The 24,469-nt window shown below is 40.3% G+C and overlaps 1 protein-coding gene across 1 annotated transcript in view; it reads right to left on the bottom strand.

Moving 5' to 3' along the window:
* Nucleotides 1-24,469, bottom strand: part of LOC127689275 (guanine nucleotide-binding protein G(q) subunit alpha) — a 254,203-nt gene that overhangs the window by 49,841 nt on the left and 179,893 nt on the right. The window contains exons 3-4 of the mRNA XM_052188768.1: nt 20,691-20,845; nt 2,133-2,261 (exon numbers count right to left, since the gene is read on the bottom strand). Coding sequence (XP_052044728.1) covers nt 2,133-2,261; nt 20,691-20,845 — 284 coding nt within the window. The remainder of the gene's footprint in view (nt 1-2,132; nt 2,262-20,690; nt 20,846-24,469) is intronic.

Genomic DNA, 24,469 nt, shown 5'->3' on the forward strand with positions numbered 1-24,469 from the left:
CAAAGGTATTAGGCAGCAATGGAACAATTAGCCTTGTGCCTAAACCAATTTGTTACCTTGCTGGAAATTAAGTGTGGTATATGACATCAAAATGTTACACAGTGCCACACAGGGGCATCATCTGGACTATTCCCCTGGTCTGCTTTTAATGCATCCACACCATATTCGGTTATCCACAGATACCAGCACTGACAACAAATCAGCTTCTCCAAATTGCTGAACAAAATGCATCCAACATTCAGAGGAAAGGAGTATCAGAAAATAAAAAAATTAGTATGCAAGTGCAAGAGCAAAGCTCTTTACCAATCCACTGAACAGCATGCCTGCTCTGGGTGTTTTCCTGATTCTCCATATTAAGGCTATAGGAAGAACTCAAAGGACTGCTTTTCCATTTTGAACATTTCTGTGTGTGCATTCACGGGTGAGCGTTTGCGTACATATGGTTATGTGTATGTGGCACAAGTGTGCAATGTTTGTGTGGAGGACAGAGGATGACCATCACGTGTCTTCCTCTTGTCCTGTTCACCTTGTTTTGAGAGAGGGTCTCTTACTGAACCTGGAGTTCATCAATTGGCTACCCTAGATACCCGAAGAGCCCCAGGGACCTTTCTGTCTTTGCACCTTCTACTCTCCAGACCTTGGACTATGGGGCTAGGCCACCACACCTGGATTTTTATGTGCATCATGGGATCCACAAGCAAAGTACTTCATTGACTCAGCCATCTCTCCAGACCAGAAATCAAGGATCATTCTCACCACTCTTTCTAAAAGGCTGCAGAGATACGGAAGTAAGATCTAAGGGGCCAATCAGTGGGTGGGTCCACCAAATCTGTGAGTGCTGGACATCAAAGGCAGAGCTTTTAGGTGTTAAAGATATGAAGATGCTGGATCTGCCCCAGGCACACTGAGTGGAAATGGGCTACTTATTTTACAAGGAAGTCCTATTCGAAGAAGTCTGTTTCAGAGACCCAGTGCTATGCATCTGAGGATGACCAGAAACTAGACAATGAAATCATTACTTTCATTGAAGTGGCAAAAAAAGTATCCTTCAACACTAGTGTGTTGAACAACAACAAAATGTGTCAAGAGTAAAACAATCAGTTTCTGAAATTGCAAATCAACCAAGGTGTGAAAATCTGCAAGGAATCTATGTGTTTTTGAAAATTTTCTGTAAGAGTAAGTTAATCTGGTTATCCAGATGTTATAAGCTCAAAATATGTAATGCAGAATGCTGGCCTCAGGAACCTTGGTGGTCATCTATACACACTCATTACAGACTTAAAGATCAGAGACTCACGAGCATTTCTAAAGAGCTACCTATTTCACAGCTATGTGCTTTTTAGTAGTATGTGGTGGTAAGATCACACCACAGGTACAAAGAATGAATAGAGTTTATAGATTTAAAAGAAAAAAGGGGCTTTGGCAAGAAACAGCATATGTCAAACTGAGCCCCATGGCAGAGGCATGAGGCAGGGAAGCCACACAAAAGGTGCGTCATAGCCTCATGCACAGGCCTACACTCAGTGAGTAGGCTCGAGAGTTAATTCAACACTCCAGTCAAAGACATACAATCGTGGTTGCTTTCCTCAGAGCTCCAAGTGGTTTGTACTCTGACTAAACGTATAATTAAGTGACTATGAAATAGCAAAGTGAAAATGTACTCTTGTTTTTCTCCTCTTAAAAAGTGTTTCAGTTTAAGTATTAATACAAATAGTAGCAGTGAACAGGGAAATAATACATTTCCATTCTATTTTGCTATATCAATTTATATTAAGTTAATTATCCTACTTTTAAAACCATGAATTTTGAAAACTCTTAAGCATTTTGTTGTATAAAAAAATACCAGCACACCTTTGTATTGCTACTGAGAAATTCTGCATTGGTACCAGATAACATGGAGAAAATATCCATATGGAAGTTTTCAATGGCAGGCACGAATGGTGGTTCCTGTCTAATATACAGTTTGAGTAAATGTGTTACACTACCAGCAACAAAGTGTGGATTTAAACAGAAGTAAAACCAGAATATCCTTTTTTTTTGCTTATTTCATTGATACTTTATTTCAGTTGTACCAAGGATGGCAGTCCCTGGGTTAAAGCCTATATGTAGGTGTTAATGAATTCAGTTACTACCTGAAAATGACACTTTGTAAGTCAAAGGGGTATTCGATGATCCCTGTGGTGGGGACTCGAACTCTGAGCACATCTTGTTGTGTAGGCAGATAGGAAGGGTCGGCTACACGGTCCAAGTCATTCAGATAGCTAGAAGAGGAAGACAAGAGAATGTCAGTTACCATCTCTCCAACCCCATGGAAAGGATCAAAGTGAGTCACAGAGAAAAAGAAAGTCCTAAGGTGACAGGCTAGGAAGCAGGCTAGGCCAGGCTTGCGCTGCTCAGAGGAAGGCTTGCCACCCAGTCACCTACTTACCACATTCCCATTTCCTCAGCAGCTGAGCTCATGCAAAACAAGGGAGAGCTGATAAGAACCCGCAAAGTGTCTCCTAACATCTATTTGTTTAGTAGGCTTGGCTGGTGAATCAAGCGTTAAAGTTTTAAACTATTTTTACAAAGTAAATTTGCATAAACAACCATATAATAAAGCTGAGTGTGAGGCCAGGATTTATCTTCTCTGTTGTTTGCAGAACATCAGTCTTTTCCTGGAATGAAGGTTCCTCATTCCCCTGAGAGAGGACAGACAGCATCATACCACCTCTTTAATTATGTCCAAAGCCCAAGTCATTTGTTATTCATGACAAGCCATGAGATTTAAAGTTCTGATAACAGTAATGTCTAAGGTCAGATACTCCTCTTCAGAGTCACCTACCCTAACGTTTATGTAGGATACTTACGCATTTCCATAGGGTGGGGAGAATCAAACATTGTAATTTTTGTTGAATAATTTTAGATGTACAAGAAACTTCAATTTATCACAGAGAATTCCTTGTATAAATCTTTCAATTGGCTCCCCCTGAAGGATAGCATCTTATGTATCTATATTATATTAACAAAACCAGGGATCTGATCTTATCAAAATCAGAATACTCATTATTCATAAAACCACAGACCTTACTTACATGTATTCATATATATATATATCACACACGAGTGTGTGTGTGTTTGTGGTACACAGTCTATGAGGTTTTGCCACATATAGATATCTGGGTAATCACCACCATCATCAGGGCACAGAATTTTCTACTTGGTACAAAGAAACTGACTTGTGTTATCACTGCCAATCCTGACTCCTGGCAATTACAGTTTACCATCAGTATGACTGTCATTTCCAAAGCTTATCCCATGATTTTGAAGTGTAGGACATAAGTTGTAATGTCACAAAGGGCACAGTTTGACAGAACCAATGACAGCCAGGTAGAGACAATTGTTCTGAGAAGTACTGCTATGATTTAAAGAGAAACTATACTCTCCTGGGCTCTGGAGGATGGCTTCAAAGGGCATGGCTACAAAGTGTACGCACAGACTAACCTGTGAGGGAGAGGCAGAAAAAAGGTGGGGCCTTTAACAGAACTGGAAGGAACCAAATCTTAAGCTGGTAATGACCACAAACAAGATTCAGTGAGTTTGGATGTTTGGTGTTCATGGTAGTTACAACTCAGTAATGACAAAAACTCTCAGCTGATGATTCAGATTCCCATACAGAGACTCAGTTTGAGCATTAAAGCTTTTAGCACGTTATTCTTACTACTAGAGATTCTTGATGAGTGAGACTCAAATGTGAAATGAAATGCTACAAGGAAAGAGTGTATTACACCTATGTGATTCATGAACTCACAGCAGTAAAGTCTGACATTAATGAAGAAGTAGACTCACTGCCCCATTGGGAGCATATCAGTCCTTCAAGGCAAGAATAGCCTAGAATTCCTACAGCAGAGCAGCTAGTTCATACTCCAGGGCCATATTCCAGACACAGCAACATTTCTGTAGCCAGCAATTAGCTCTCTGCTGACTAGTAAGAGCTCACTTCTTACCTTCAATTACTATAAAACTGGCTCAGAACCAAAGGCAGGGGGTGCTGGGAGAATACAAATGTAAAGCTATATTTTAGTGAATCCTGGAGCCACCTAATGTATCAACATCCTGGGAATTAACTATATCTCTTCTACAGATAAAGTAGCCCATATCAGATACAAAAGCAAAAGCTATTCTGGACAAATACAACTTTCTAATTTATCAAATCCTTGATTTGAAAAATTTATGGATTCTAAATATTCTAAATAGTTTTATATTCTAAAATGTATGTGACCATCATTTATATACAAGAACTCAGAAATTTTAGAGAAATCAATTACGTTTGCATTTTCAGTGGCAAGATAAAAAATGAAACTAAGAAATATGTTTCCATTTTAGTTATGATCACATGCATGCATGTGCGCGCGCGCGCACACACACACACACACACACACACAGGTCACAAAAGAGGGCTGTTAATTCTCGTTGTTTCTTAAAGATGAACCAAGAGTACCCAACACTAGCACCATTTTCAAGCATAAATGTAAGTTTTCCAGGGATGATATTAAAAATCAGTACAGGAAGTGGGAAATTATCTATTCAACTGGGCTGACAGCATCTCTCCAATCAGGAAAAGTACACTGAACTCCCTAAAACTGTGTATGTACACATCTGCATACATGTACATATCTGCAACTAGAAAGTCACTTGCAAAGGCTCAGCAGTCACTCTACAAAATTGTCAGTGGCATATCTCTGTGCATATAGGGTACTACCCTCTTTCCTCTTCATCCATTGTACAGTTCATGTAGAGCAACTTCTACTTACATTGAACATTTGCTGCTTGCCAGTTTTGTTCTATCTCAATACTGTCACCATCATGACAGGGAAATAGTCATTTGAAATGTTCCACGCAGACTACAGACATGACTCATTGATTAAGTACAGGACTAGGTTCAAGTTACAGCATCCACATAGCGGCTCACAACTATCTCTAACTCCAGTTCCAGGGGACCTTGATGCCCTCTTCTGGCCTTTGTCAGTACTAGGCATGTATGTGGTGCACAGACATACATGCAGGCAAAACATACATACAAAATATATAGATTAAAAATGTTCCATATATTTCTGATTAAGTTAAAAGTAAGGATAATCTTGCTGGATAATCTGGCTTTGCCTCTGTTGGATGGTGAAGGGAAAGGCTCACTTAATTTGGAGTAGAAAGCTAAATTACTGTAGTTTAGCAAAAGGAAAAGGCTAAATAGTATCCATCTCTACTAGTTGCAGCAATATAATGTCTACATCCAAAGCCAACCATTCCCAACACCCACTCCAAACAAAAGCAACACAAAAACAAAGCAAACTCACCCATCAAACAAAAGAGGCAGTCTATGTAATTTTCTACGGAATGGCTCAGAAGGTACAACACTGAAGACACAATTTGTGAAGCAGAAAAGACAACTGAGAACTGCCATTTCTCGCTGCCCAGGAAAGGCCACGGTGGGCAGCTTGTGCCTGAATGCCCCAGCTCAGCTGTCCCATCAAGGCTCAGCAAGCAGAACTCAGAAAGAGAACTCGCAGCAGCTTTGCACTTCATATTATCTTGGGGGAGGGGGGGAAGGTACTTTGTAGGCCCAGAATCGGGGTTCTAGTGTAGGACATGTATCTTCATTTATATCTGTCACATTTTGAGATGATGGAATAAAATAATCTCTAATCTTTATATTTCCCATTGAAATACTTCATATTCTCAGCAAAACTGATGGAAAATGGGGAGTGGGTGGGTTCCTGTTGTATTATTTCATTCATTTAACCTTTTAAAAAGAAACACCGGGGCCTGAGTAAATTTATATTACAGAGTAAATTCAGAGAGTTAATTATAGACATAATTTGTTTTGTAAGACTGACTCTGAGTGGCTGCTGAGGTCATTCTGAGAGTGTTGCTATGGTGATGGCATAGGCACATTGCCAAGGCAATGCATGTGTAAAAGGTAGCTGGCAGAAGATCTTTCCTTGATGTCAGGGACAGGAAGAAGTCATGGTATACATGGGACTTAATTATCTGGGAGATAAGCCACTTCTAAGAGTGCCTTAGAAAAAGTAGGTTTGCCTGTTTAAGCTTTCTTTACTCCTATCTTATAAGGCCTTTGATGATTTTTTGCTATATTGATATAACGAATAATTTGATACTTGTTAATTAAAAATATTTAGCCTTCTTCCACATGCTTTCAAAATCAGTGGTCAGGGTCCATGACTAGCTTTTTCTGAGACTGTATTACCAACACTTGGCAGAGAGCCATATAACAGACGCTCAATGTGTTGCTCAAATTAAAACTATTTCATGGGAAATGCTGCAATGGTTGGGCAAGTAATCCTCCTTGGGAACAGGCATATGAGCCCAGGGGCCGTCAGCTACCAATCTTTATGTAATTATATTTCTGGGATATAGCTTGCCTGCATTATGTAAAAACTAAATTCTGAATTAAAATGACTGACAAATTTCAATACAACAGAGGAAGGAAGGGCAGCACTGGTTTAACTTCATTTAGAGATGTGCTTCCTGCACTTGAGTCCTGGCCACGGGACGGCACAGTTGGCACAAGCACATCCATCAGTGCATGGCTTCCAGGCCTTGGCATTCTATCCAGTCCACTGACAACTGAGGAGGCTAAACCTGTCAACAGACATTTCTGAGAGACTCTCCTAAATGGAGCTAAATTATTGAGGGTTTTGTTGGTTTTCAGTAAAAAGGAGGGAAGGCAAAGAGAGATCTTTAGTAATCCAACAGTTCCTCTACCACAGAGTCACCTGAAGTTTAACGGCATACTGGACTTGTAGCATTATGGTAGACGCTAAGGATATGAAAGTTCTTAGATAAAATTCATGGGCTATGCAAGGAGCTTGCCCCAAGATTTTATTTGGATTACATCATCACAGACATCTTCCTGCAGCATGCTTAAGTAGATGACTGGATGAAGGTAATCCTGCCCATTAGCTTGCTTAGTGAGCACTGCATGTTTTTCACAATTAACTTCAGGATCATCTCTGGCTGCAAACAATAAAGTTTAGAAAAAGGAGATATAATGACCATACTTTGAATTATTAAAAGTAATGAATAAAGCTGAGACTTCACTCAAATAGTATGACCATATTAAATTAAATTTGACTTTTATTTTTTTGCTTGGGATATGATTCTAACTCAGTTTTGATTTTAATGAGTCTGTCCACTGAAAATTTAAGCTACTGAGACCAGACAAGTAACTTTGAACAACTCAAGTTCCCCTCCCCATTTTAAATGAAAGAAACCCAGAATAAGATTTGGCAACATATAAGTTAACTAACTTCTTTTTACAAAAAAAAGTTTTAAAGAAAAAATTAAGAGGCATACAGACCCTAGCAATTACACCATTAAGAAAAATGACCTGTGGGCCTGTAGTGCAAACCCAGCCAAACCCGACAAGATAAAACAGTGTCTGTGGCATTACCAGCATGCTCATTGGGTGGATGTTTGGAATCGGGAATTTTAACCCCTATTAAGTGTCTCTATGGCAAGGCTGCCATGTTACAGATTTGCAGTTCAAGTTCGATATGAAGTTGAAATTGTGGCACAGAAAAACGGTTCTGGGTAGGTTTCATATTTTTAATTATTAAAAAGAAGGTCACAAAAACTAGGTCGTCTTCAATAAAAATTAACAAGACCTCATTGTGAGAGGACCAGTCCCTTGGGAGTAGAAAGCTAGATCGTGCCATGAGATCCTAATAACTATCAGAAGGCAGCGAAGGCGAGGAAGAAGCCCAGACACACAGCTCTATTTAGAGCTAGAAGAACACAAAATTACAGAGAAAAAGAGATAAAAAAACAAAATAAAGCAAAACAAACCACTGAAACATTATTAGAGAGACCTTTAAAAATGGCTTAATGACCAGTTCAGAAAACCACTACCCTAAGACAAGGCTCAAAGCCAGGTCTGAAGGCTTGGACGGAGCGAGCCCTCCTTCTTCTGATCTGATTGGCCAGGAATCAGGTTCAGCTTGTTAGCTGCATGCAGTTACTCATTACACAAGCACTCCCATCTCAAGTGAACTCACTGGGTACCACGAAAACAAGCATTCCTCATGGCGAGTGTTCAGTGAGCGGCAGCATTTATTACAGGTAGTTTTGTTCATAAAGTTGTTGCTTTTCACACAAAATCCCAAGTGCAAAGCAAAGACCACAGAGTAGTGTTATGATCTAGGTTCTTCAGAACTTATCTCAAGGGAGAGTAATCTCTACAGTAAAGAGAAACTGAAGGGACAATGAACCCCGACTTTCTTTGACCAAAGAACTACAACAATTCACAAAGTATTTCTCCCTTAACAAATATCCTGAAAAGAACTTATTACTGCATTTAGGAAAGAGATTCAACACCTTAATTTTATATACAGACTACTGTTCAAAATGAGTTAGTCAGTCTCTCAAAAAGAGACCAGTGAGACTGAGCAACTGTGTGTGTGTCAGGTAGATCCCCAGTGTCACAGCCAGGACAAGGCCAACAGCAACAGATTCACAACTCTATTGCACAAAGAAACAGATAAAGTCTGTATTAGAAATACACACGGCCAGGTGCAATGGTGCACACCTATAGCCTTACTACTGGGTGGGGGGGGGGAAGGGGGGCACCTGTGCAATACAAATAGGCTGTCTCTTAAATATGAAACAAGGGGAAACAACAAAATCCAAAGAAAGAGGAAGGCAAAAGAGACCCTCAGTTCCCCTACTGAATTTTTCTAATTTATTTTCTTATAAGACAGCTTTCAAGGGTACTGATTAATTTTGACACAATTCTGAAACATTGAGAACCATTGGAATGCTGCTTATCTGTCTTGCTGTACAGTGACCATACTTAATTCAGCTAACATATACCTGTTTAATAGGAATCTATTATATTAAATTCTAATTCAGCATGTCTTTGACAGGGGTTGGAGGCTGGCACAGGAACTGCTATGAAAATACATTAAAATATATTTCTTTGCCTTAGGGATGTCAGACTACCTGGGAAGCAAAGATAGTACAGATGAATCAATTAAGAAACAATTAAGTACCCAATTGTAAGCTGCTAACTAAGAATGCAATAAGAAAGGATAGATGATTATGAACTGCAGTCACTAGGGAATTATGTGCACAAAAGGGTGGAGGATGCTAGAGGCAGAAAAAAGAAGAAATAAGAGTAAAAAAGAAATCAGAAAAGGCACAGAATTTTCTTAGTTTTTCAACTAGTACCTTTCAATGAAAGTCCATGGGAAACCAGAGAATAACTTCAACATGGGAATGAACCAAATGATAAAAGACCTCTAAATCCCCTCCTGAAGGAGTTGGCACTGCAGCAATGAGTACAGTTGTACTGCACATACCCACTGGTGATGTAAACAATGGACAAGTCCCACTGACCACAGCTCAGAGTTTTATCTCTGAACATAAACCAATTTCCTAAGGCCATATTATTTTAACTAAGCCATTTATTCTGTAGCACCAGGCCCTGCATTCAAACATGATGATCAAGTCCGGTGATTGATGGGCCAACCTAATTTGACTTAACATATAACAAGACAACATTCAACCTACTGATTTATTCATTGCATGTGCATAAGTCTTTTGCCTGCACATATAAATGCACATCACATCTGCGGACACCAGAGGAGGGCAGTGGATCCCCAGGAGCCTGAGTTATATACTGTTTGAGTCACCATATGGGAAACCTAACCTGGGTCCTCCGCAAAAGCTGTAAGTGCTTTTAAAGATCAAACAGTCCCACTAGTCTTTCAGTTTACTTTCAGTTTAAATTGAAAAGATACAGTAATAATGACCAAGAGAATCAGGTTCAGCCAGTCAGGTCCAAAGACTGCTAAATAGGCAGTGAACCAAAAAGGAAGGAAGCTCAAAGTCTGAGGAGCCCTTGAAGAAAACAAGGCTCCTGGATTGCTGATCGATGGCTGGGGGCTGGGACTGTCACTAGTTGGGAGCATGTTTTATCTTACAAAATCCAATCTTTCCTACTGAACATTAACCCAATTACAGTCTTCTTAGCTACCTTCAGCCAAGCACTAGATATAAAGATGGGGCAGAAAACAGTTCTCATTCTCAGAGGCCAAAGAAACTACTCAACATTTCTGGTCATTTACCTCATCTTTAGTACTAGACAACTGTGTGCTGCTAGTACAGGCACTGCTGGGGGTGGAGGCGCGGCATTCAGTCCAGAGCTCTGTGACTCACTCCTCCTCAGGCCTCAGGGGGCACGCATGTTTCTCCACAAAGCTGAAGGAACGAAAGCCAACTATTTTCTCAATGCTCTAAAACTTACTTCTGTGTTAATTTTTCACAGAATTCCATCCAGTCATAGAAGCAGTGTGCAAGCTGCCTATCAACATCATTGTTCTATAGGAAGAACTTCAAACTATGTATGGATGTGTGAGCATTTCAGGCTGGGAGATCCATAGGGTCACTGTTTTAATGGTCAGACTTTGTCAATTAGGTACCAAAGCAGTTACAGATATGCACATACGAATGTGTGCAGCTACGCTCCAATCAAACTTTATAAAAATACCTGGGAGGCTGAGTTTTCCTGCAGGCTGTTCATCCCCACTGTGCAGTGATAAAACTAAAGATTTTAGCTAAGAATATCATCTTTCTGGGTAGACTCTGTGGAGGAGACAGTGAGGAACCAAAACTATTTAAGAGGCAGTTATGTGACAGCAGATAGTCTGCAGTATAATGGAATCAAAGATACTCAAATATTAGAAATGAATTTAAGCATTAAATATCACCCACCATGAGGAGACTGAGGCCTAACATTACTTCAAGCCAGAATGAACAATATCAGACTGCTCTGAAGAGTAACAGGGGGGACTGCACCTACTGCTTGATGTTTGCACAAGTCTCATCATACCATGTTGTTTCCTTTCTCCAAAAGGGGGTAAATCAGGGTGGCCAGAAGAGCCACATCACACCCTAGGGGTACAAAATTCAAAAAATTACTCAGTGACTTCTTAGAAAGGGACCTCTAAAGATGTTGGCTCTAAGCCAGCTGATGGACTGTCTTATTTCTGAAATTCCTTTTACATTTTAAAATCAAACCACAGTGCTGATATGTGCCAAAGAGCAAGTTTGCTCATGTACTATGACGACAGTCTATATGGAAACTTTCAAAGTTGTTTGACTTCCCTAGAGGGAACTCTGCAAAGCAAGATGAAGGAGTGTTTAGCCTAAAGCTGCAGTGTGAGGATTTTCCCCTGTGCTTCAATGTGTTGGAGATTTGTGTCCTGTGGCTGCTGTCAGGGAACTTTTGGTGCTGCCGAGAGTGGGCTCATTTGACCTGATGCCTCAGAATATTAAAGCAGGTGGTGAACCCCACAAAAAAAAAAAAAAAAGAAAGAAAAGAAAACCTACAGCCATCTGTTTATTGTGTTCTTTTTCTAAAGATACTCAGTCTTCAGGGTTTTTATCAATAATGAAAATGTCAGTAAAATATCTACAAATTTCTTCAGAATTTTATAGTGTTTTAATCAGCTTATTTTGTAACTGAAGAATGCACCAAATTAAGACCATTTTCAAACCTATCTGAAGTGTTTACTATTTTCTGAAATTCCTCATCTCCTCATTTCTCCTACTTGCCCTTGTACCGTAATTGTATTATTCTATTACTGTAACGGCTATACTGTGTTAGTCAGCTCTTGTAAAGTGACTGCGTGGAAGGGAAGGTGAAAGGGGAAGGGGTGAGGGTGTAGATTAAACCATCCCTCAGAAGGCAGAGTCAGGCAGATCTCTGAGTTCAAGGACAACCAGGGCTACACAGAGAAACCCTGTTGTGACAATTTTGGAGGTTTGGGTTTTAAAACACAGAAATATTGTACGAACATCTTTTCATTTTAGTCCCAGGTGTGGGGCATGGGCTGCTTCAGATTGTCCACAGTAGCTGGTTATGGTCCGCCTTGGCAGGATTTTGCCAGCTGCAGACAGTTTCTGTGACTGTGTGCCATTTTGGGTTTCTGGGGACTTTTCAGAGGGTATATAAATGCTAAGGCCCAGGGAGAAGTAAGGTGAGTTGTTGGTTGGTTGTTGTTGGTTGTGGCTTGTTAAGAAGTCATGTGCAAAGAAGAAACAAGAAGAAATGAGATATCCTGATGGCCAAGATCAAACCTGTCCCAAGGAACTGGATGCCCCAGTCAGCAGCAAGCAGCCTGATGATAGCAGGTCACAGCACTGACTTCCTGCCCCCTGACTTTATTCAGGGACCTCTTTCCTTTCTTTTCTTTCCTTCTTTTCTCACTCTGTTACTTAGTGTTAAGGGGTTGAAAGGGTGGAAGAAAGACCCCCGAAAAGTAGCCAAAGACCAGCTACAAAATCCTATCTCAAAAAAATAGAAACAAGCAACCTCCCTGAAACATCTACCAGAGTACAGACTAAAGCTTACATAGTATTTCTGACTTGGTCCACTTAGCACAAACAACAGGTGCTTACTGAAACATGACTATGTTTTAATGAGAATGACCAAAATTCTCCAGGTTCATTTTCTAGTTAGCTTAATGCATTTCTTCCTTCTTCACCTTATATTGTAAAACTACTTGAGTCATCACCAGTAAACATCAATAAAACACCCAGTCAGTGATACTCATCTAGTAGCATATGAACAATGCATGTGTCTAACAACTGTCAAATACTTACCTCTACACTGTCTTCCAGTCACCTTCTGCCCACCCCCTGTGAAGCTGTATTTCATAGTGGCTATGGGCTCTAGAACAAGAAAGTCTGATTTCAACTCAGGTTTCTACCATTTATTACAATGTGACCCTAAGCAGGTTTCTTGATCTTCCTGAGACCTCAGTTTTTCTTTTATAAGGAGATGATAATAAATTTTTATAATTGCACTGTTTGCAGCTTTGAGAATTAGACAGAATAATACATGAAATGACTAAGCACAGACTGTAACAGACCAAGTATTTAGTAAATAGTAGCTATTGTTGTTTTTATTAGTACCTTTGAGAGCTCAGACCTTTAAAAACAAGGAAAAATGGGCTTATATGTCTCCAGCCCCTCCAAGCTTCCAAGTCCATCAGCAGCTGCCAGAAAAGTATGTATGAAAGTGGTTGAAAACAAAAGTTATCGATGTGATGGCCAAATATTAGCAGTCATTGTTAGGAACTGAAAATAGAGGTGGGTGTTCTGAGAACACACAGGCGTATGGACAGGTGACAGGGTGGCTATCTTTGGTATCAGTCAGAAAGGGTGGCTCCTAGTTGGGTCTTCAAGGGCTCATGAGCTCATCAGAGAGACCAAGCGTGACTACTGCAGGATGGTTGGCATGTCACTTGCATGGAGTCTCGTATCCAGAAGAATTCTAGAGAAAGTGGTTCCACCTCAACCTCTAAGCAAATGTTTCTAGTAGATCCTGATTCTCACATAGCTAGAAATCTCAGGTTTACATATTTTCTAACAGGAGAACAGCCAATATGAAGGCAAAAGCAAGGACCCATTGAAGGAAAAGGAGACATGTAGCAGGAACATGCGCCAAGAAAGAAAACAAGAGAACAGTGATGTCAAACACAGAGGAAGGAGGGCTCCTTACATTCTATGAAAAACATCAGAACAGGGCTTATGGAACCTGTATCTTTGTGGTATCCTTGCAGTTGCTATGACAACACCAGGATGTGATATGTAACAGCGCATTTCTGTTGGAAAGGATACCTGACTTAAAAAAAAAGTTAGAGTATCCAGAACACAGATGAGGAAGAAGATGGCATGAATTCTCACACCACTCATTCCCTAGGCAAGATGTGGCAGGTCACCAGGCTACCCAGACACTGGTGTAACAATAATCCTGGAACACCCAAAAATGGGTGAAAATAAGCCAGGGATATACAGGATCTACGGGCCTACCTTAAACAGCTACCAGGAATCACTTGCTTATGCTCTCCTTAAACAAGAAAAAAAAAAAAGATTTCCATGGAAGTAGAAGGAAGGACACCAACTAACCCATTAGGTTTCATCTAGTTACTAGAAGCCACATGCCTGCCTACCCAACAGAGAGCAGTTTACATTTGCTTTTTCAGCACAGCAGCTAGCTATTCCTTCTAAAGGTCTCCTGATTTGGATAATAAGTGACACAGTTACTATCTTATTTAGTACATGTAGAAAAGTACTGGTTTTTCATAAAAGATTAGAAACACACAGCTTTCTGGAAGGAAGGATGTATTTCAGGGTAATCAAAAGCAACAGTTGAATAGAAAAGCTATTCCAGAGAAGACCTGTGAAGAGCAAGGGACACATGCACTAAATAGACTGGGCATAGTAACATGTGTCTGTAATCCCAAGAGGCAGAGGTGGGTAGATCTCTAGGAGTTGGAGGACAGTCTGATCTACACAGAAAGTTCCGGGCCAGTCAGACCTGCCTCTACAGTAACAATAACTATTATTATTTCTATTAGTACCACTGCTGTATTACAAATCCTTCTAGGGCTATTTATCAGCAAGGGATATGAACTGACACGAAAGGACAAGTGAACGCTGACAGGGTGAGAATGTGACATCACTTACAACGCATTCCATTGCACTGCTCACCTTGAGTCTGAGTCTTACCTTCTGGTATATAATACATCCTGTGAGAGAGAAGCAAGCTAAACTGTACAAAGAATAAATCAGGAAATCCAGGGCACTCTTTAGCATGCCAATGAAATATAAAACAGATCTCTTTACTAGGCCTTAAGAGACACAGTTGCCAGATGAAATATGTAGTCCTAAAATTAACCACATCTGAATGTCATTTTAGAAGAACCCAGGGAATCTGAACATGAACTTATTGGCTTTCAGCATAATTTATGTAGCATTATCAACTATGTAGGAAAATATAATTTTTTAAACGAAGACAGACATAATGAAAAGATACAAGATGTTAGAACTTATTATTTCCACAAAAACATCGTCTAAAAGAACTAAGTATATACATTCACATAAATGCAACTTAGAAAGTCAGCTTATCCTTGAACTATAGAAAAGTGAGAGCATGTAAAGAACAATCAGGAGACTTCAGTCAGCTAGTGCCAGGGCCCTATATCAGTATCATCTGTGTCTGACCAGCAGGTCAGATTCTATGCTGAACTCAGCTTATGCTAGTAGAATTCTAAGGTGATGGCATTCTAAGGTAGAGAGACTGCCCAAGACAGTTCTTGGCCTAAACAAACAGTAAAGTAATAACACAAATTCCCTATTAAGTAATGGGTTTTGAGTACCCAGTCTCAAAATTTACAAATCTTCCTGAAATAGTGTTACGAGAGATGACAGAGGCTATCTCAAGAACATATCTATGGAAGATTAAGTTGTGTGCAAAAGGAACATTTCGTTAGTTTACCTTGGGGATAGGGAGAGGGGGACAAATTAGGTTCTTCTTGGACAGTCATGTCTTGGTAGATGCTTAACTATGTGGCGGACACATAAGATATTGGAGTTGTGACTCCCTGCTATTAAGGTCTCTCTATAGGCAGAATAATTACAGCTGGTGGGTAAAGAAAAAAAGAGAAGTAGAAAGGGGAAGAGATATATAAAATAAGTATAAATAGAGATTGGCTTTGGCCCAGTGGTAGAGCACCTGTTGCATATGTAGAAGGTTCTAGGTTCAAACTCCAGTACTAGCAAAGGAAAGAAGGAAGAGGGAGGAAAGGAGGAGGGAGAGAGGGAGACGAGGAAGCAGAGGAGCCATGGAGCATTACTTTGAAACAGGATCCTTCAGCAAAGTGGCTGGATAGAAAATTAACTCAAGCAAATCAGTAGCCTTCCTTTACTCAAAGAATAAACAAGATGAGAAAGACATTAGGGAAATGACACCCTTCACAATAGTCACAAATAATATTTCATACCTAGGTGTGATCCTAAAAAAGCAAGTGAAAGATATATATGATAAGAACTTTAAGCTTCTGAAGAAAGAAATCGAAGAAAATCTCAGAAGACGGAAAGATCTCCCATGTTCATGGATTGGTGGGATCAATATAGTGAACATGGCCATCTTGCCAAAAGCAATCTACAGATTCAGTGCAATCCCCATCAAAATCACAAATCAACTCTTCATAGATCTAGAAAGAGCAATTCTCAAATTCATCTGGAATAAGAAAAAACCCAGGATAGCAAAAACTATTCTGCACAACAAAAGATCTCCTGAGGGAATCACCTGACCTCAAGCTCTACTACAGAGCAATAGTGACAAAAACTGTTTGGTATTGGTATGGAGACAGGCAAGAAGATCAATGGAATAGAATTGAAGACCCAGAAAAGAACCCACACATGTACAGTCACTTGATATTTGACAAAGGAGCTAAAAACATCCAGTGAAAAAAAAGACAGCATTTCTAACAAATGGTGCTGGATCAACTGGAGGTCAGCATGCAGAAGAATGCATATCGACCTATTCTTATCTCCTTGTATAAAGCTCAAGTCCAAGTGGATCAAGGATCTACACATAAAACCAGATGCACTGAAGCTTACAGAGGAGAAAGTGAGGAAGAATCTTGAACATATGGGCACAGGGGAAAAGTTCTTGAATAGAACAGCAATGGCTTATTGCTCTAAGAACAAGAATAGACAAATGGGATCTCATAAAACTGCAAAGCTTCTGTAAAGCAATGGACATGGTAAATAGGACAAAATGACAACCAACAAATTGGGAAAAGATCTTTACTAACCCTACATCGGAGAGAGGGCTAATAATGTATACAAAGAACTTAGAAAGTTAGTCTCCAGAGAGTCAAATAACCCTATTAAAAAATGGGGTTACAAAGGTAAACAGGGAATTCTCAACTCAGGAAACTCAATGGCTCTAAAGCACCTAAAGAAATGTTCAATATCCTTAGTTATCAGGGAAATGCAAATCAAAACAACACGGAGATTCCACCTCACACCAGTCAGAATGGCTAAGATGAAAAACTCAGGGGACAGCAGATGCTGGAGAGGATGTGGGGAAAAAGGAACACTTCTCCACTGTTGGTGAGATTGCAAGCTGGTAAAACCACTCTGGAATCACTTTGGCAATTCCTCATAAAATTAGACATAGCACTACTAGCAGACCCAGCTATACCACTCCCGGGCATATACCCAGAAGGTGCTCCTACATGTAATAAGGACACATGCTCCACTATGTTCATAGCTGCCTTATTTATAATAGCCAGAAGCTGGAAAGAACCCAGATGCCCTTCAACAGAGGAATGGATATAGAAACTGGTATATATACACAATGGAGTTTAATAGTTTAATATTCAACTATTAAAAAATAATGAAACCATGAAATTCTTAGGCAAATGGATGGAACTAGAAAGTGTCATCCTGACTGAGGTAACCCAATCACAAAAGAACACACATGGTATGCACTCACTGATAATGGATGATATCCCAAAAGCTCAAAATAAACAAGTTACAATTCACCCAGCACAGGAAGCTCAAGAAGGAGGACTTCAGTGAGGGTGCTTTGGTTCCTCTGAGAAAGGAAACAAAATATTCACAGGAGCAATAAAGGAGACAAAGTGTGGAGCAGAGGCTGAAGTAAAGGCCACCCAGAGACTGCCCTACCTGGGGATTCATCCTATAAACAGTCACCAAACCTCGACACTACTATGGACGACAAGAAGTGTATACCAAAAGGAGCATGCCATGGTTGTCTCCGGAGGAGTCCTCCAGAGCTTTACACATACAGAGGCAGATGCTAGCAACCAACCATTGGACTGAGTGTGGGGTCCCCAATGGAGGAGCTGGAGGGTGGATTGGAGGAGCTGAAGGGGTTTACAGCCCCATGGGAAGAACAACAATGTCGGCCACTGAGACGCCCCAGGACTCCCAGGGACTAAACCATCAACCAAGCAGTACACATGGTTCCAGCCAAAAGTGTGGCAGAGGAATGCCTTCTGGGGCATCAGTGGGAGGAGTGGTCCTTGGTCTTGTGAAGGCTCAATAGATGCCCCAACAAAGGGAAATCGAGTTGGGGGAGGTGGGAGTGGAACAGGTGGAAGGGCATATACCTGGAGGCAGGGGGTGGGAGGAGGGGTTGGGGATCTCTGGAAAGCGAGGAAATCGGGTAAGGTTACCATTGGATATGTAAATGAAGATTATATTCAACAAATAAAATTAAAAAGAAAGAAAGCAGGATCCTGCCAGCAAAGTGCATGGTAGAAGGGAGTTAGAGCAGCAGAGAGGAGTCAGTGAGGGTGGAGGAGTAAACAACAGGAGGGTGAGACATAATGGACAGGAAGAGGGGAGGTGGATAAAGACAGCACAACGTGGGGCACTGATGAAATCTGAAATGGCAAAGGAAACAGAAGGAAAGAGGAGGCAGGAAGTAAACGACAGACAGCTGGTCAAAGGTAGAGGAGGCAGGATTTCCAATAGACAAGAAATGAAAGCACATTTGCTATCTATGCACTTGGCTTACAGAGACTTACAATTAGGGAATGAGGAGAGGGCAAGGGCGTGGGCGGGGCAGGAGGAAGGGTGGGGAAGGTCAGCAGAAAGTAAAGGATCCCAAGCCTGAAGGGAGCTGTGGAAGGAGGGGCGGGAAGGACAGACAGTAACAGCACAAGTCAGATGACTGTGCAAACTGGAGCGCATGTTAAACAGGACAGACAGATCCTGCTGTCAGTCTGGAATTACATGACTCAACTCAGCATATAATATCAAAGTACTTTATTCAGGCAACATTTCTATGGCTGAACCATAACCAAGTGTCTTATGCAGATGTCTAGAAAGATAGAAATTAACTGTAAAAAGAATGTATAATCCCTGGACCTTCCAGGCATTGCTGATGGGCATCTATCAGCCACCCAGGGCCCTCATTTACTCTAAAGCCTTCCTCCCGTCTACTAGGCTATTCTATAATAGGGACAAGCTCAAGGCTGTGAGATATTTCCCACCCTTTCTTGTGTCTGACCAGAACCAAAGTAAGAGAGGAATGGCATAGTAACATAATTAATGTGGCTGGAAATCTGGCAAGATAACTAAAAATCCCAAACAAACACAACCCACGTTTTGTTTCAGATCTTAGCTATGTAGATTCCAATTATATTAATCCCATGGTGAACTTCATTTCTGTTACAGACATTTGAAGAGAGAATTACCAGATCTCTCTTGGATGGAAATCTTTCACAGAAACATGAGATTAACTGGCAGCTCACACAACAATTCTGAAATGCATGCAAAATTAAAACTCACTGTTTTCCTGCAAAAGAAAACCCATCTATCAATAATTGTCCTTTGAAAGTTGACAAGGGTCTAAGAATTGGAAACTAGGAAGTCTTAATGTTTTCAGAAGTCATGATCAAATATACTTTTCTCTGTAATTTCTAATTTACTTAAGTATTCTGTCATCCAATACTAAGATCAGAATTTTTACTTTTTTTTTTTTAAACACAGTCCAGACTTTACCCCCCTCCTGGTCCACATTGCATACCTCCCCCCCCAACAAACTTCCCCCCACTCCAAGAGGATTTCCCCACCCCTCCAACCTTACCCCACCAGACCTCCCTACTCCCTGGGGCCTCAAGTCTCTTGAGGGTTAGGTGCATCTTCTCTGACTGAGTCCAGACCTGGCAGTCCTCTGCTGTATATGTGTTGGGGGCCTCATATCGGCTGGTGTATGCTGCCTGGTTGGTGGCTCAGTGTCTGAGAGATCTTGGGGGTCCAGGTTACTTGAGACTGCTGGTCTTCCTATAGTGTCGCCCTCCTGTGATAAAGATCATGGCTAAATGCAACTTGGGAGGGAAAGGGTTTATTTCATCTTACATTTCCAGGTAACAGTCCCTTACTGAATGGTGGAAACTCAAGCAGGGCAGGAGCTGCAGCAAAGCCACAGAGGAATTCTCCTTACTCGCCCTGCTTTCTTATAGCACCCAGGATCACTAGGGGTGGAACTGTCCACAGTGGGACGGGCCCTCCCACACCAGTAAGTAATTAAGAAAATGCCTTACCGGCTTGCCAATAGGCTGATTTATAATGGAGGTATTTTCTCAATTCAGATTCCAGGGTTTATGTCAATTTACAAAAACATAACAAAACAAAACAAGACAACAACAACAACAACAACAAAACAACCAAAAAAAAAATCTACCCAAGACACAATGGTGTGTAGGTTTGTGGGTCACTGTCTTGAAATTTGAGGTTGAAAACAGGGTGATGAAAATCAAATCACTAGGATCATCCTTTTTTTTTTTTTTATTAAGTAAAACTCAGTGAAAGAAATACTGAGGGTATAGCTCAACTGGTAGAATACTTGCCTACTGCATGAAGTCTGAGCCTTAGAATTCCTAATTGGCATAAAGACATGTCTTAGATTACTCCAGCATTGAAGACAGGAAGGAGTACAGGGAGTTCAAAGTCAGCCGGTGATACTTGAGACTTGTCTTCAAAACAGAAAAAACCAAAACCAAACCAAACAACACACACACACACACACACACACACACACACACACACACACACAGAGAGAGAGAGAGAGAGAGAGAGAGAGAGAGAGAGAGAGAGAGAGAGAATACTGTCCCCAATATGACCTCAGTACCTTATGATTACACATACACTTAGAGGAGTTTTGACAGACAAACATGAGTTTCACGCCTACACACTAAGTTTGATTGCCATTCGCACAACAGACTACACTGTCACAGACAGCACAGAGCAGCCCATGAAGTAAAGCAGCAGCTTCTCAGGACTGCTGTGCAGATACTCACTATTTGGTAGAGTCAGATAACTGATATTCCCGTCGTCTATCGTAGCACTCCTGGATTCCAGGGTCATTCCACAAGCTCTTTATTGCATCTACATATGGATTCTCAAAAGCAGACACCTTCTCCACATCAACCTCTCGAACCAATTGTGCATGAGCCTGTTTAAGAAACAAAACCAGCAGCAGTTTGAATACTCTGCCTTGCTTTACTGAGTCTTTAACTCTTACTTTATATTGTATGCAATTCAAGATATATTTTCATAGACTGGTTTTCAAACTGGTTTAATAATGTTTTCATATTTTTTTTTCTTAGAGAGATCCCAGCCTTAAGCCATCCTCTCTAAAGGAAATCTGAACCTAAAGCTTATCAGAAGGAACAGCAGCGACGCTCTTTCACCAAAACAGCAGGGGTACCTGCTATAGAGGCCTGTGCTTTAACTGATTGTCATAACCCTGAAAATAGTTGACAGCCACTATCTCCTCCACTGTGACAGCATGTGTGTTGTCCTCAGCCTCTGAGGATTGTTACCAGTAGCAGCTCAGAGTCTTCAAGTAACAATGTTCCCTACAATTCACTTTCAGATGGGATATAAAACCACCAGAAGAACCATTTAATGATTTAACTGCAGTAATTCTCCAGCCCAGCATACCCTGCATTTTAAAATATTTATATCTGCCATCTCTACATTATCAAGTTGAGGAACCCATTCCATTTTTCTAGTTATCAAGTAGAGCTGTGCTATTTCCAGTATAGTAGACTTAGCACGAAAAAAACAAAGGTATTTAAAATTTTCAACAACATTAAAATAGGCAGTATTTTATTAACAAATTTCATGTATCTTTAAAGTAGCAAGAACACTATTGTTTAATAACACTAATCAAAATAGACTTCACTAAATGTGATATGTGCAAATTAGACATACATAACAAGTATGCAAACAAACACAAATATAATAACTAATTAATTTGGAAATTAGAGGCAGATGGCTGATAATTACTGAAGTAACTGTGATTTGTATAAAAATTCTCCACAAGGTTAGTTAATGGTCACCATGATTGTAGCCTGGCCAATTCCTTCCATCTAGTATTAAGTATACACAATGTTAATAAATGCAATCCATGCTGTCCTGGCTAGATCTCAGTTTTCAAGCCTTTTTTCAATAATAACTAATTTTGATTTTGACTTTAGGCAGTTCAACATATTTGAGACTTAAATCCCCTTTCTTGTCAGTTGTGCTTTGACCAAACAATTGGATGCAGCCACTGAAAAGTCCTGGCTTGGTTCTGTCTCTAAACTGTGGAATTAGATCCCTGCAGTTTCATTTCACATTCATTTAGTCCCAGTTTAGGCAATCGGCCAGCATCTTCAGCAGCCTGGAATCCTGCATTCTATCCGAGGTGGAGCCTGTCTCCCTATAGCTCTTTAGGAGGCTCGTCTTTCTATTCATCTTTAAATATTTTAAAAAGAGTTTCTGCTCAGGGGCTATGTCATATGTCATCACTTAGAGCAGTGGTTCTCCACCTTCCTAATGCTGTGACCCTTTAATGCAGTTCCTCATGGTGTGGTGACACCAATCATAACATTATTTTTGCTGCCACTTCATAACTGCACTATTGCTATTGTTATGAACCACAATGTAAATATCTGTGTTTTCCAATGGTCTTAGGTGACCCCCATGAAATGGATGTATAAACCCTAAAGAGGTCACAACCTATAGGTTGAGAAGCATTTACTTATAAGTTGGGCATTATTATTTTCCTCCCCCCACAAAAAAGTGATTTTTATGTACTTTGAACCACAGACTATCACTGTTTTGCTCTATGCTGATTATTATGTCTTAGCTAACCTCAGTTCTAGACCACATAGTGAAAAAAAATCACATTTTTTTCAGGGCTCCTTTACTTCCCCCTCCCTCCATCCATCCATCCATCCATCCATCCATCCATCCATCCATCATCATCATCATCATCATCATCATCATCATCATCATCATCATCTCTCTCTCTCTCTCCCCATATAGATTTGGTAAGTAGTATAGCCATAGTTCCATCATCATCATCATCTCTCTCTCTCTCTCCCCATATAGATTTGGTAAGTAGTATAGCCATAGTTCCAAGGCACTCTTCCTATCCAGTTTCTCAGAATTACAGCATAGTATAGTTTGTATAAGAGTGTTAGCATCACTTTGCTATAACGTAAATGTTCAGAGACAGGCTCAGTTCGCCAGGGTGCTAATTTTTAGTAGAAGCTCAATAAGCACTTGCCTACACAAGGATGCACAGAAGAATGGAAACAGTGCTGCCAATCAAAACAGATAGCTTGTGGTTCTGATTTTAGCCACAGGACAATCTGCAGCAGAAACTCTGTTTACTGTTCAAAAACTAATTTCTTTGTCTATAAGGCAAGACAATGGACCAAGTCAACAGAGACCTCCTCTAGGCATGAACACCATGACTGTAAATATACCTCAATCTTTAAACATGAAAGGATTATGACACTGTCCCTCTTTTAAAAAATACATGTTTATTTTATGTATATGGGTATTTTGCCCACATGTCGGTTCCTTCACATGCATGCCTGTTGTTCACATAGACTATAAAATGGTGTTGAATCCCCTGGAGCTACAGACAGCTATGAGCCACGCTGTGGGTCCTCTGTAAGAACAGTATCAAGAACTTGTAACTGCTGAGCCATCATCTCTCCAATCCCAACACTGTACCCTTTTAAGCACAGCCTCCAGAGACAGGATTCACTGTTTTAACTAAGAACAGAATGAATCCTGTACATGTACAAGGAGATGCAGTGTGGACTGAGAGGCCAAATGAGGATCAAAGAGAAGAAGAGAGGGGTCTGCTGGCAGGAGATGAAGCACATGGTGTCTGAGGGAAAATGTGAACAGACGCTCAACAGATAAAAACATTCAAAACAGACCTAGCCAAGCAAATCTCTATCTGGAAAGCCCCAAGATTTGTATCACTGCCATGAACCTGCAACTCAGAAGTCACTCTGCAACATCTACCAAAGAGTATCATCTCTAAACACATGCCAATCCCATGCTGCCTTCATGCAGAAGAGAATTTCCAAGTTACTTTTATTACCTCCCAAGCCAGATTCAAATATAATCAAGTATAATTTGCATTTATATAAAAGTTTGCAATGAAAATTCTCTAAGTTTGATAGTGTTTTACAAAATATACATAGAATTAAAAACTGTTGATATAAATGTCCCATTGTAAATGTAATCCTCATTTTTTGTAAAACATTCTCAACATAGAAATATGTTAGAGTAGGAAGTTAAGTTAGAACCTTTATTCTATTTGCCCAATGTCTATTCTGAAATAGTAAAAGTTGTAAGTAATGATGTTGAATTAAACAATTACTAATTTTAAAAGGCTACTATAAAAAGGAAAGAGAAGTCACTTCTAATAATATAATAAATAAGTTAGAGTTGTCTTTTTTATTTTGAATACTGCATAGAAAAGTAAAATGAGTTCACTATGTAAACAAAACACAAAATCCAATCTCTTTAAAGATACAGTTGAGCATACTGAGGGGAAATCTTTAAGAATGGATGGAAGTGTTCAGATGCTAGTGTGCAGTCTGGTGGCAAGAGTGAGTACACCGTGAGAAGCAGTTAGCTTCTTTCAGGACTTCAGGCAGAGTTTTGGGGAAGAGCACAGGTGAACCACACAATTCACCAATGTAGTGCTGGTGAATCTTATGTGTTGATATTCCTCTGGTTGTATCTGCAGAGGGAAGTAAGTGGAAGAGAGGACCTACTA

This window comes from Apodemus sylvaticus, chromosome 1 (assembly GCF_947179515.1).
Source record: "Apodemus sylvaticus chromosome 1, mApoSyl1.1, whole genome shotgun sequence".
In the NCBI taxonomy this organism is placed as follows: domain Eukaryota; kingdom Metazoa; phylum Chordata; class Mammalia; order Rodentia; family Muridae; genus Apodemus; species Apodemus sylvaticus.